Genomic DNA, 13,702 nt, shown 5'->3' on the forward strand with positions numbered 1-13,702 from the left:
TAAAATAAAAGCCCTTTATGTTGCTCTGGCAAGTTGCCTGTGCAACGTTGGACATTGCCTGTGTACAGTGGCCTATGTTCCAAGGCGCTCTGAGGAATCTGTTCCTGATCCTATTAACTCCTGCAACACCAGTTCCAGCTTGGTTAACTCCTGCAGCACCAGTCCCAGCCTGGTTTATTCCTGCAATACCAGCTCCAGCTTGGTTAACTCTTGCATTAACTGGTCCCAGCATCCATGTGCATTACTCGGTCTCAGCCCATTAATAGAGCCTAGCTGGTCCCAGCCCGGTAACTGAGCCTATACGGTCCCAGCCCTGCATCCACAGCATTGCCAGTCCCAGGCTGGTATCCGTGTACATTAGCCGGTCCCGGTCCGGTAATTGAGCCTAGCTGGTGCCAGCCCAGCATCCATGTGTATTATTCGGTCCCAGCCTGGTAAATTGAGCCTAGCTGGTCCCAGCTCGGCATCCGTGTACATTAGCCGGTCCCAGCCCAGCCCCCACAGCGTAGCACGTCCCAGCCCGCTAACTGAGCCTAGACTGTCTCAGCATAGCCAGTCACAGCCCGGTACCTGACCAAAGCTGGTCCCAACCAGACACCCAGAGCATTGCTGGTCCCAGGCTGGCATCCATGTACATTAGCCGGTCCCAGCCCGTTAACTGAGCCTAGACAGTCTCAGCCCAACACTAGAGTATAGCCGGTCCCAGCTCAGCACCCAGAGCATAGCCGGTCCCAGCCCAGCACCCAGAGCATAGCCGGTCCCAGCCCGGTATCTGAATATACCGTGTCTAATCTGGTACTCCAGTCCGGTAATCAACCTAGATTCCAGCTTTAGGGAAAAATTTACTAAGCAGCAGGTTCTAAACACCGGCGGTTTGGTGGCAGTTTGATGGCGAGTTCTAAACCCCGGCGGTTTATTGGTGGTTTGACCACGGTTTCTAAATGACACCCAAACCACTGACTAGACTAGTAATTTTAGCCCTAGCCCTGTCATATTCTATTCTAAAATATGTTTTGACGGCAGTTTTGAAGTGGCTTTGGCCTTAGTAAATCAGCGGATAGCAAAATCGCCACCAAACCGCTAGGGTTTAGAACCCGCCACAAACTTCAACTACAGTTACCAGCCTCACCTAATGCATAAGCGCTACATACGCCTGTCCAGTTTCCTGCACGCTAGCACCACTACTGAACCAGCCCTACAGTCATCCTCGGGAACACAAAAATCCAAAAGCCTGAAAAAGTACAGTATTTGCCATCAGTATAGAACACGGCAGAGTCCTCAACTTTGATAAATAAAAAAATCATTCAAAATTCCAATCAGTTAAAATAGAAAAAAAGTTGAAAATACCGACTGCTAAAAACCAAAACTAATTTTCAATAGATTTACATATCATGTTATTAAAATAAAATGGTTAGGCATGTTACAGTCTCTATGTACCCCCATCCCCCTCCATGTTTCTATATTAATCTTCCACTGCGGCTAGGACGTTATTATTTATTAACATTTCATTTTATCACCAGCATATTTCACCGTATTTTACAATTGACATATGGTGGTTCGCAGAATAAGCCTTATTTGGGCTATTTGAAGAACATAGGTTGCAATGCCATTTGGTCATTTTTGTTTGTTTTGAATCAAATTTTTATCAAAAGAATTATTGCTTAAGGTACAACTAAACATTTACAGGGCCGTGTTAAACGGGAGCATATTACAAGACAGAAGAGCAACAAGCAAAGCACTGGACAGCAGCATTCAAATGAAAGGAATTTTGATCCTAATGGGCGATCACTGTCCTTGTGTGTATGACAGCTGGCCAGTAGGGCATATATACTGTACTGTACTCCTCAACATTTTATCTAAGAGGATCTGAAAAAGATAAAACTTACTTACTGGAACATCACGCCCCCAGAATAGTTCCTGAGGGAAACTGCATATGAAGAACCCTAAATACTTGTACACATGAGCACTCATTAGAAAATAAACATACAAATTAACAGCACCACTTGGGAGACTGTACAAACCAGAGGAATGAGCAGGAAGCCCACTAGTATACATCCAGTAATAGGGGGTATATATGAGCAGGTAAGAAAACTATAGTGCCCCAATGATCCCTTAATCAGGGCAAACCACACAGTGACCCTATGCAAAAAGGAAGCATAAGTAGCCTCTTATAGCACAGTCATATCAAAACAGAAGACAACATACATCAGCCAGCATAGACCTAATTACCCAGCTTATAATAAAATATCCTGTTAGAGGAAGATCAGCCATGTTCCAGCCTAACAAACTCCACACTATGGAGAGAACAGGACAGCCCAATGTGAGGTATGACATCACCAAAACCTAGATACACATAGAGAGCAGACCATAGCCCTGAAGGAACAGACATCACAGTAATTTGTCCTGTACTGAGATATATATTTAGTTTTTTGGAACATACTTTCTATATTACCTTCTGCAGTATACTGCCAGGCTTCTATATTACCTACTGCAGTATACTGCCAGGCTTCTATATTACCTACTGCAGTATACTGCCAGGTTTCTATATTACCTACTGCAGTATACTGCCAAGCTTCTATATTACCTACTACAGTATACTGCCAGGTTTCTATATTACCTTCTGCAGTATACTGCCAGGTTTCTATATTACCTACTACAGTATACTGCCAGGTTTCTATATTACCTACTACAGTATACTGCCAGGTTTCTATATTACCTACTACAGTATACTGCCAGGTTTCTATATTACCTTCTGCAGTATACTGCCAGGTTTCTATATTACCTACTACAGTATACTGCCAGGCTTCTATATTACCTACTGCAGTATACTGCCAGGTTTATCATATTTGATTTCTGCCACTATTCATTCAACACGTTGGGGTCTAAAGAGGAAGGTCGGTAACCGATGGGAGCAAATTCTTGGTTCCCACTACTGAGGGACAATAGGCTTGATAGACATTAAACGTTTTATTTACATGATACTGTGAATATTCACGGTTGCTCCAAGTGCTGTGTGGGCTGACTTGGTTCCAATGAATTATACACACAACATGGTCCAGACACTTTGTACCCGCTACCCCCTCCCCTCAGTGCTCCTACCCACACTATGTCTCTATATATTATATCTAGGAAATACTGGAGCCTCCTTTCATGTGCTTTTGCTGTTTAAAGCTGAACTGGCTTCTAAAACTGATCCTCTGACAGACATAAAGGAACATTTGACAGATAACATTCCAATTTCTTAAGTTCCCTAAAACTGTGGTTTAGGGCTAACAACGGATTTTACACGATCATTGTCCCTTACCACTTCCTGCCTTCTTTAGAGTAAACAAATCTCGCACCTGTCTGTTAAACAATAATATAGTGCAATAATATAGTGCAAGTGCCGACCATACTCCTGCAAGACTACTGGAACACCCTCATCTGTGCTCCAATGCAGAATAAACTAGATTTTAATCTGTTAAGAATTTACTGGTTTCTCCCATCCCTCTTCCTATACCTAAGCTTTCTGAGCAGGAACCTCATGTATGTATAAATGTTAAAATCATGGGAAACAAATAAATCCCTTGATCCATCCAGATATAATATATTTAGCAAAGCACAATTTCTTTAAATAAACAGAAGGTTACACGGGATGCAGTCATAATACCGACAGCGGGGATTTCCGGCATCAGCATCCCGGCACCAGCATCCCGACCGCCAACATCCAGAAGGTAAATAGCGGGGTAAGGGGGAGAATTAGCGTTAGGCACTGGGGAGGGGGGAGATCTAGGCATCAGGAAGGGAGGATTTAGGCACCAGGAAGGGAGGGTTAGGACAATGACTGACAGGTGTCAGTATCCTAACCCTGTTGGGATGCTGGCGTCGGGATTCTGACTATCGGGACTCTGAGTGCTTGCATCTGTACCAAACCCTGTTACACACCCCCTAGACAGTACAATGGTAGGGCAATGTTTATTTTTTATACTACTACTCCACCTTCTACTACTAGAGTTTATTTTATGCAAACCTCTTGCATTTTCAGAAATGTGTGTTACTTTATGAACAGAAGTATTTCCACAGAGTATTGAATTCAATACATCAGCCTGATTTTACACTCAGTAACCTTTGTGTACAGACAATATATGGTGAGAACCACAGCACTAGTCTAGTATTAGGCAAAAACAGCAGACAAAATGAGGAAATACTTTAAAACAAAACAATTACTAAAACTACGGGGGGAATTCAATTTTTTTTGAGTGCCCAAAGGAGCTATTCAAATTGTTGTGCTGATCGGTCGTAAGTGCTGCAGGCACCCATTATTTTTGCTTGTACCCTCCTGAGGTGGCAAGCAGAAATAGTCCAGCTTTTGGGTGCCCAAACAGCATTTGACATCGCACCCAATAGTTTAGGTGGGTTTAGTTACTTTATGTGTCTAAACCCGGTGCATTTGGGCGTAACATACGCGAGAAGTGATTGGAGCCCAAAACAATTGAATACTGACTGCCCTATCACTTTAGACAGGAGATTGGGAGCGAACAAACAATTGAATTCCCCTGCAAGTATCCATGCAAACAAAGAACAAGCATAATATACAGGTAGATTTTTTTATAGAATACCAAGGGAAAAATCTAATAAGCCCCAATAATTTATCGTTAAAAGAGGTGGTATCCTCAGGCTTTAATGCCAGTGGCTATTCAATTACAGCCCTTCACCGCCCAATAGATGATCTGCTATCGTACGTTAACACATAGATTCCAGGAACCCACTGTTTGCACACGATAACAGGCTAATTATTGCGTACATCTTTTCAGGTCTGCCCAGACCCAAAAATAAATATGCGTTAAGTGCAGTGCTGCGGGCTGACTTCGGGGCTAACTGGATATCCCTGGGTAATCAATTAGCCCGTGGTAAATATCAGCTTTTAATTGAATTCCCCCCCATATAAGAAAATATGTGAATTGCCAAACAATTGCATTTTGAAATGCTCACTCATCTCACCACTAAATCACATTCAGCACGTAAATGATGAACCACGTCCAAGTAAATAAAGTTTACTATAAAAAAAAAAATCAAACCAAGCCATGTACTATATCAAAAGTACATATATTTTGTCCAAGCCAATTCACAGCATGTTCTTACAACAAAACACATTTTTATTTTAAGAATACACATATAAAGACAAGCAGAACAATGATTTTTCAATATTAAATGCTTTACAAATCTTATATTGTTACAAAAACATTTTTTTCCAAAGAAAATAGCATTCTGTAAAACTAAAGATTATAACTTACCAAAAAAATAAATAGTTGTAACCTAACAGATATTTCTCTAACAGAGGTAATATATGCCATTTCATGTCCAAACTTAAAATAAATGACAGTTCAGCCACACCTGAAAACCACTGGCCTGGTTTAAGCTATTCAGCAAGAGAGCATGCTGATTTGAATTTCCCATTGCAGGGTTAAACCCCAGAATCCAGTTTAAAACTACATTCTCCAACCTCTGAATGATTGAGAATGATAACAACTGTAGTCCAGCTACAACTGGAGTGTTGCGACTTGTATGAAACTGCGTTACTGACCAGACGCAATTGACATTCATTTAAGTTCCTGCTAATGAGATATAAGAGTTAAATAGCACCGTTCGGCTGGTTTTATCATTAAAGCAGTAGATTATAAAGCATTGTTTTGCAGGCAGTGAAGCTCCCACAAGTGTATGGAAAACAATTCCAGAAAATGCTAATGCATGAGGCGTCCAGAAGGAGCGCTCTCATTGTTCTCCGGCAAATAAAAGGCCTCAAGGCTTTTCAAGTTCTGACACAAAGTAAAAGGAGCTAGATACGACAGATAAATCAGCTATATTAAATATGATCCTGCACATGACTGGAGCTGGACAAAACAAGCAGTAGAATTATTGATCTGTGAAATGCTGTGATCTGGGGAATTGCCGCTATTATCAGTCATTACACTAGAATATATACAGACTACTAGATCTGCTTACATGCCATTGTAGGATTACATTTGCTTCTTTAAGCAAAGTTAACCTTTAAAAAAGAGGAATTCTGTCCCCACTAGTTATGTATCCACTGAAGCAAAGATTTCCTGGTTAAAGATCTGCAATGTCCAGCTGCAAAAGGGGATTTCACAATCCCACATAAGAACCCTGCATGTAGCTGTAACATCAATCCAATAGTAGTTAGAACACGGAATTGGCAGCCTCATTGGGGCAACATGTGTGACCAAATTCAATATATTTATTATAAGGATTTATTTTCCTCTGGTTTGGGTTTGTGTTGAAATAAATATAGTCATGTCTTCACCCATTTTGAAGCCTAGATGTGTAAACCTTCATAAGCCCCTGAGCAAACCTTTGTTTGTATTCAATAGGTGCGCTTGACATGTCAATTCTGGAGACATACCCACATGCAGTGTTGTCAACCTGTAGCCTACAAATAGTGGAGGCAGCCACATTCATGGACAAAATAAATAATCAAAAGCAAATAAAATATCACTTTATTAAGAACTACCATCACTACTGAGGCATGAGCCATCTCGTGAGGTGTCCAGTTCCTAGTAATGGACAATGGCAATTTGGCACAATATGGCTGCCTGTACCATGTGTATGCAGCAGGTACACTTAAGGTGCTGCTGCATTTGTATTTCAATAAATTCCCTTTTATTATTCAAAGAAACAAAGATTTAATTCTTCTGCCGTTTAGTGAACCAATAAAAAGTAATCTATAAAGTACAATAGACTATTAGAGTATGCTGGTGTCTTGAAATACTTTTGATATAGTTGTGTAAATATATATATATTTTTCTCTTTCTTTATTATATACCAGTATAAGTGCAATGCTACTTGGTAGCAAAAATGAAAAGCCTGAGTGTCAGCATTCAAGAAAATAACCCACTCCATTATAAGGTTGACAGAATATTGCTTAGCGGGACAGATGCAATACATTTATAGGTTGGTTCATTTTCACCCAGATATTGTTAAAAATCAGAAATTCGGCATGTACAAGAATAATAAAGTGACCAAAAATAAAGAATAAATTAAATATGCAGCTGTAACAGGACATACAAGTTCAAATGTTTTAAATAAGAATATAAGTTAACACACAACATAGGTTTAGGTTTCAGTGAAACAAACAGCAGATGCAGGAAAACATAGGGGAGCAATTTTCTATATTACAAAAGAAGCAGAAATGTACAGAGCTGATATATACAGAGCGCACATAGCATACGCACTGTGGTGGCAGATATTTTATGGAATAAAAATATCATGGAGAAGGCAGCCTAGGAATTTGCTAGCGACATTACACATATTTTGCTGACCTTTTTAACAGAGCCCCCCATGACATGCTGGAGGGGGGTGCCAGGGGAGGTGTGAGGCTGTGGCACTGTGAATCGTGTTTTTGCGCAGCATGGGACAGGACCAAGATGAATGCAATTCTTCTTCATTTGCTTCATTAAGCCCACAGACTGCCACATGTTTTTGGCCTTCTGTCTCGGGCGTCTGGGGCAACTAACCAAACTTTGTGACATGGGGCACAGAATGTCTCTGTTCTCTAACAAATACATAGGATGCATCCTCTTGAATATTTACTCATACTAAGAAAATGGTCTGCCACCACTGTGTTTGGACAACGTGTACACTTTAATGTAAAAATGTACATCCAAAATAAGGGGACTTTTTAATTTTTTTAATAGGCCTGATAGTATTAACACCAAAAATATTGAACTTTTAGAATTTTAAGTAGAAAATTGTAGCTGTTTTCCAGATACCAACAAAAATATTTTCTTCCTTCAGAATTAAAATATACAGATTTTATATTTGTGTGTTAAATAAATAAAGGTGAAAACTAAGTTGTACACAGTATTTTTTTTTAGTAAAAATGTATTTTCCTGAGACTTTGGGTGAACGGCATTGCAGAATTCTCATTGGATAGATGTAATGCCCATGAAATAACTGCATGAGACACTGCAAATTCCGCAACCCGACGTATCATGCTGCCACCACAAGTGTGCAAAGGTTTGTCATTTCCACTAACCGATCTTCTAAATGTGCATTTGTCTGTGTGTGAAGTGTAAGGCCTGGCCTACAGCATAAAGGTATGAGCCGGTTTTGGAACGATAAATTTAGGAGAAAAAAAAAAATCCATTTTCTCTTCCATAATTCAATCAAAAACAGTAATATAATTTGTGTCAAGAACACCTATAATACTACTTACCTCATACATAACTAACGTTTTTGTACAGCTATAAAATAATTGACAATAAACAGACTATAGGCTCGATCCTTTAACATGCTGAAAAAATTCTAAAGCATAAAAAATGCTTCCTAAATTTCACCCAAAAACTTTTTGAAAGCCCGTCTTAGATCATGAGATTTCCCAATATTTATTCCTAGAATCTACTCACAAAACATACCAAGTTTGGAATGGATGGTGCGGCCAGATTAGCTCGGAATAGGCTTGGCTAATGAGAATGGAGAGATCTACATTCCAGCCACAAAAATAGTTGCCAAGATCAAGCACATCTCACTTTTTGTTATACTGTAACTGTACAATTATAGCCAAAATGAGCTAACAATTCTACTACTGCATGCCATGACTTAACTTGCAATATAATGTATAGCCCCCAAACTAGGAGTTTATGGAGTATCTGGGTTTTAGATTACTATGGGAAGAGAAAATTCCAGTCAAAGAGAAGAAAAATATAATTTAAAAAGAATAGAAACTGCATTCTGCGTCAGTTATCTTTGCATATGTCTGGTGGAAACAGTACTTCATTAACAGTCCAGTATAACGCCTAGTTAATAGGCAGCCTTTTCAGGAGTGATCTTTCAAGAAAAAAAACGCAACAGTATAATACAACACGCTATCACACTAATCCAGAATCTTTGGCCATGCTGTAGAAAACACTTTTCTTCTGAAGGAGGTTACTGGGAGAGTCAAACTCCACAATCTGGCCTTTATCCAGAACCATCACCCTAAAAAAAAAAGTAAAACCAACAATGACAGACTGTTAAAACATTTTCAATATATAATGCTCTGTCAATTAGCTATTAGGTTACAGACTGATTTTATATATGTAATGTATATAATTTAATTGGTGATTAAAGTGGCTGAAACGCAATAAGCATACGTAATAACATGCACTACAATTAGTATGTGTAAAGGGGTTGTGTAAGGGATCCTGACGGTCAGGAAGCAAATGGTCAATACTGAAAGCAGCATACCAACTGTCAAAATCCAGACCACAATCCTTACCCTAACTCACCCCTCCCGCAGCCTACCCTAATACTCAACGTCGCAATCTGTCGGGATTGCGACAGTCAGGATGCTGCGGTCGGGATTGTGACAGTCAGGATCCTGACTACATCCTGTGTAAAGGACTATTAAACCAAACACACTGCATTCTGAAATAAGGTTTTCAGGTCATCAATACCATTGAAACCATCAAGGCCAGAAATGAGCAGTTTGCATTATGTCGCTATTCTAATTTTGGCAATTAATACATTTTGCCGTTACATTCATTATGGTAAATGCAACGTACATTTATTCTATATTGACTTTGATATTTTGGACTATAATGTAGACTTTCTCAACTAGCATAATAGGACAAAAGAATAATACACTGGAAGCAATTTACCAACAACGTACACAAATGCAGCAACATACAGTATAGTTATTAGTCAGCTTTGAATACTCTAAAGTGGCTAGACCAGTGGTTCCCAAACTTTTTTGAATCGCGGCACCCTAGAGTTTCAACATTGTTTTCATCGCAACCCTAAGCCAAAAGTCTGTTATTGAGAAAAAAATTATTAAGAAAATTGCACTTACCGGTCATCCTCAGGTTGAGTTATGTGGTCTTGGGCAGGTTTGCGCATCTGTTTGTCCACATATTTACATTACATTGACCATAAATAATTTGATTTGGTGCTGGACCACCAACCTGAGGCACCCCTGCAACTGTCCCAAGGCACCCCAGGGTGCCACGGCACACAGTTTGGGAATCACTGGACTAGACATTAAGTAAAGAATTGAACTATAGGTTTGAACACGGTTAAATAACTATTAAGCATATATAAAACTCACCAAACTGTTCTGTGACCACATACAAGTATAAAGCTTTAAGCCACAGTCAAAGAAATCTGAGGTGGCTTCAATTAACCTACAGCAGACTATGAGACATATTTCTTAATAAACACTGTAGCGATGACATTAGAGCTCACACATAAACAATGACATAAGAGAACAAGACATAATTTATGTTACTGTGCATACAAAAAGTGTATTGTGCATTTATACGAAGGTCTTTTAAATACTTCTGAATGAAACCAAAATTGCTATCAATGATGATCTTCTTTAAACAAAACAAGAGTACAATTACTTTGTGTAATCCATGATCGTATTGAGTCGGTGAGCGATCGTTATAACAGTACAATCTTCAAATTCTTTCCTGATCGTTGACTGAATAAGACCATCAGTTTCTAGGTCAACAGCTGCCGTGGCTTCATCTAGCACCAAGATCTTTGTTTTACGAAGTAGGGCTCTTGCCAGGCACACCAGTTGACGTTGGCCAATGCTGTAAAATAAAAAAATTAAGTTAACTTCTCTTGTTTACAGGGACAAATGCATGTATATTAGAAGTTGTGTAAAATAAATTAGAGTTATGGTAAAACTTACCTTGGTTAACTCTCTTTCTTGAAGTCCATAGGGCCCACAGGGAGACAGTTGGGGTGTAGGTGGCACCCGGAGGAGCGGACACCAACAGCAAAGCTTTTCAATCCCAGGGTGCTCCAGTTCTTCCCTCTATACCTCGCCCATAGCCTGAGGGCACTTCAGTTTTGTTAACAAGCCCAAGGCAGGAGCAGGATAGGAGAGAATGAAGACTGTTACACTGAGGAATCTCACTCTCACACAGAGAAGGAAACAAGTGATCAGGAGAAGAAAACCCATAGAAGCTAGGAGCGTCAGGGCGGGTGCCCTGTGGACCCTATGGACTTCGAAGAAAGAGTTAACCAAGGTAAGTTTTATCATAACTCATTTTCTTCTTCAGGGTCCATAGGGCTCCACAGGGAGACATTGGGGATGTCCCAAAGCAGTTGTTCAAGGGCAGGACCGCTCCTGAGCTGATAGGAGAGCCCTACGTCCGAAGGAAGCATCCCGAGAGGCAAATGTATCAAAGGCATAAAACCTAAGAAAGGTGTTGACAGAAGACCAGGTGGCTGCGTTGCATAGCCATTCAGCTGAGGTGCCACGCAGGACTGCCCACCCACAGAGTGAGTAGAATAAGCAGAAACTGTAGTCGGCATAGGAAAGCCCGTCTGCGTATAAGCCTGTGTGCTAGTCATGCGAATCCATCTGGCCAGAGTCTGTCCTATATGTTTTCCACAAGAAGAGATGGCCAGCTAACAAACAAAGAGGGAGTCCACTTTCCGGATGGAAGCAGTACGGTCCACGTAGATCTTTAGAGCACGGACCACATCCAAAGAGGCCTCACCTGCCGAGAGGTCTGGTGAATTAAAGTCAGAAACCACAATTTCCTCATTGAGGTGGAAGCGAGAAACCACCTTCGGAAGGAAGACGGGCATGTTTGAAGAACAGCCCTATCCTGATGAAATATCAAAAAGGGGTAGCGACATGAAAGCTCCCCTAAATCAGATACAGTATGGGCAGATGCTACAGCCAGAAGAAACAGAGTCTTAGCAGTGAGCCATTTGACATCCACTGATTCCAGGGGTTCAAATGGAGGTTCCTGAAGTGCTTAGAGCACCACTGACAAATCCCATGGAGCCACAGGAGGGACAAAGGGAGGTTGTATTCGTAGAACACCCTGCATGAAGGTATGAACATCCGGTATAGGAGCAATTCTGCGCTGAAACCAGATAGACAAAGCTGAGACCTGCACTTTCAGAGATGCTAGGCGGAGGCCTAGATCCAATCCACCTTAAACAATGGCAAGAATTCTAGAAACCTTAAAGACCTGAGTGTCATAGTTTCTTGGAGCACACCATTGGAAATATGGATGTGGTAAATCCTGGCTGAGGCTGGTTTACGTGCTTTTAGCATGGTCTGGACCACAGAGCTGGAAAAACCCATTAGGATGGATGTCTCAAGAGCCAAGCCGTTAAAGACAGATGGGCTAGTTCCGGATATAGACATGGACCCTGAGACAACAGGTCTACTTGTTGAGGAAGCTGAAGAAGAACGTCTATGGAGAGCCTTTGAAGATCAGAGCACCAGTGATGTCTGGGCCAGGCTGGAGCTATTAACATGACTGTGCCTCCCTCCTGTCGGAACTTTCAAAGCACTCGATGAAGCAGGGATATTAGAGGGAAGAGATATGCTAAATGGAAGTTCCATTTCACTGACAATGCATCTATGAAGGCCGCATCGGGATCCTTTGTTCTGGCTCCATAAATTGGAAGTTTGTTCTTGTGTCTGGAGGCCATGAGATCCACCTCCACAAGACTCCATTTGTCCACTAGAAGCTGAAAGACTTCTGGATGTAGAGACCATTCTCCTGCATGCATGTCGTGACGGCTGAGGAAATCCGCCTCCAAATTGAGAATTCCCGGGATGAACACTGCGGAGATGGCAGGGAGACTGCGTTCAGCCCAAGTGAGAATGCAGGACACTTCTGTCATTGCTGACTGACTTCAAGTGCTCCCTTGGTGATTTAGGTAGGCCACAGCCATGGCGTTGTTGGACTGTACTTGTACTGGCCTGTTTTTCTGAATATTCTGAGCCAGAGTGAGAGCTCTGTAGATGGCTCGAAGTTCCAGGATGTTGATTAGCAACAATGCCTCGACTGGGGACCATCGGCACTGGAAGGGGTGCTGGCCGGTAACTGCGCCGCACCTTCGGATACTTGAGTTCGTGGTGAGGAAAGCCCAGTCCGGGATACAAAAGGGACGACCCTGGTTCAAATGGGAAGTCTGTAGGCACCAGGCTAGGGACAGGCGAACTTCTGGGGGGAGGCTCACTGTCTGGGATTTGAGCAGATGGGGTAGCCCGTTCCACCTGGAGAGGATCAGGTGTTGGAGGGGCCTGAAGTAAAACTGGGCAAACTACACCATGTCGAAGGTGGACACCATTGATCCCAAGGCCTTCATTGCAGACTGAAACGACACTCTGCGATTGTGAAGCAGTCTGTGTAGTCTGTGCTGTAGTGCTGAAATCTTGTCCACCGTTAGGAAGATTCTCTGAACTCGAGAGTCCAGGAGGGCTCCCAAATGTAACATCCTTTGAGAGGGTGTCAGGGAGGACTTTTTCCAGTTGATCAGCCAACCATGCATTTGTAGAAAGGCAATGGTTACCTGCAGATGGCTGTGAAGAGTCTCTGGGGAGCTTGCCAACAGCAAGAGATCGTCCAAGTATGAGAGCAGCTTGATCCCTTGACGACGAAGAGAGGCCACCATAACTGCCTTGATCTTGGTAAAGACCATAGGGACCGTTGAGAGGTCAAACGGCAGAACCTGGAATTGGTAATGTTGCTGCAGTGTAGCAAAAAAGGAGATATTGTTGATGAGAAGGTGCTAAAGATACATGTAGGCAAGCGTCCTGAATGTCTAGGGATTCCATAAAATCTCTAGACTCCATACGAAACCTGGGCAACCTGATAAATTTGTTCAGAGACTTGAGGTTGAGGATAGGCCGATGAGATCCATTGGGCTTCTGAACTAAGAAAAGGGTAGAATAATAGCCCTTGTC

The 13,702-nt window shown here is 41.7% G+C and overlaps 1 protein-coding gene across 2 annotated transcripts in view; it reads right to left on the minus strand.

Annotated features, from left to right (window-relative positions):
- Positions 1–5,066: 5,066 nt before the first annotated feature.
- The window catches only part of ABCC1 (ATP binding cassette subfamily C member 1 (ABCC1 blood group)), an 86,349-nt gene continuing 77,713 nt past the window's right edge, over positions 5,067–13,702 (minus strand). For both annotated transcript variants that reach the window (XM_088476188.1, XM_088476187.1), the window contains 2 exons: positions 10,377–10,571; positions 5,067–8,973 (listed from right to left, as the gene is read on the minus strand). In XM_088476188.1, the coding sequence (XP_088332314.1) occupies positions 8,865–8,973; positions 10,377–10,571 (304 nt within the window). In that variant the 3' untranslated portion in view covers positions 5,067–8,864. The remainder of the gene's footprint in view (positions 8,974–10,376; positions 10,572–13,702) is intronic.

This window comes from Taudactylus pleione, unplaced genomic scaffold (assembly GCF_031769625.1).
Source record: "Taudactylus pleione unplaced genomic scaffold, aTauple2 ptg000184l, whole genome shotgun sequence".
Classification (NCBI taxonomy): domain Eukaryota; kingdom Metazoa; phylum Chordata; class Amphibia; order Anura; family Myobatrachidae; genus Taudactylus; species Taudactylus pleione.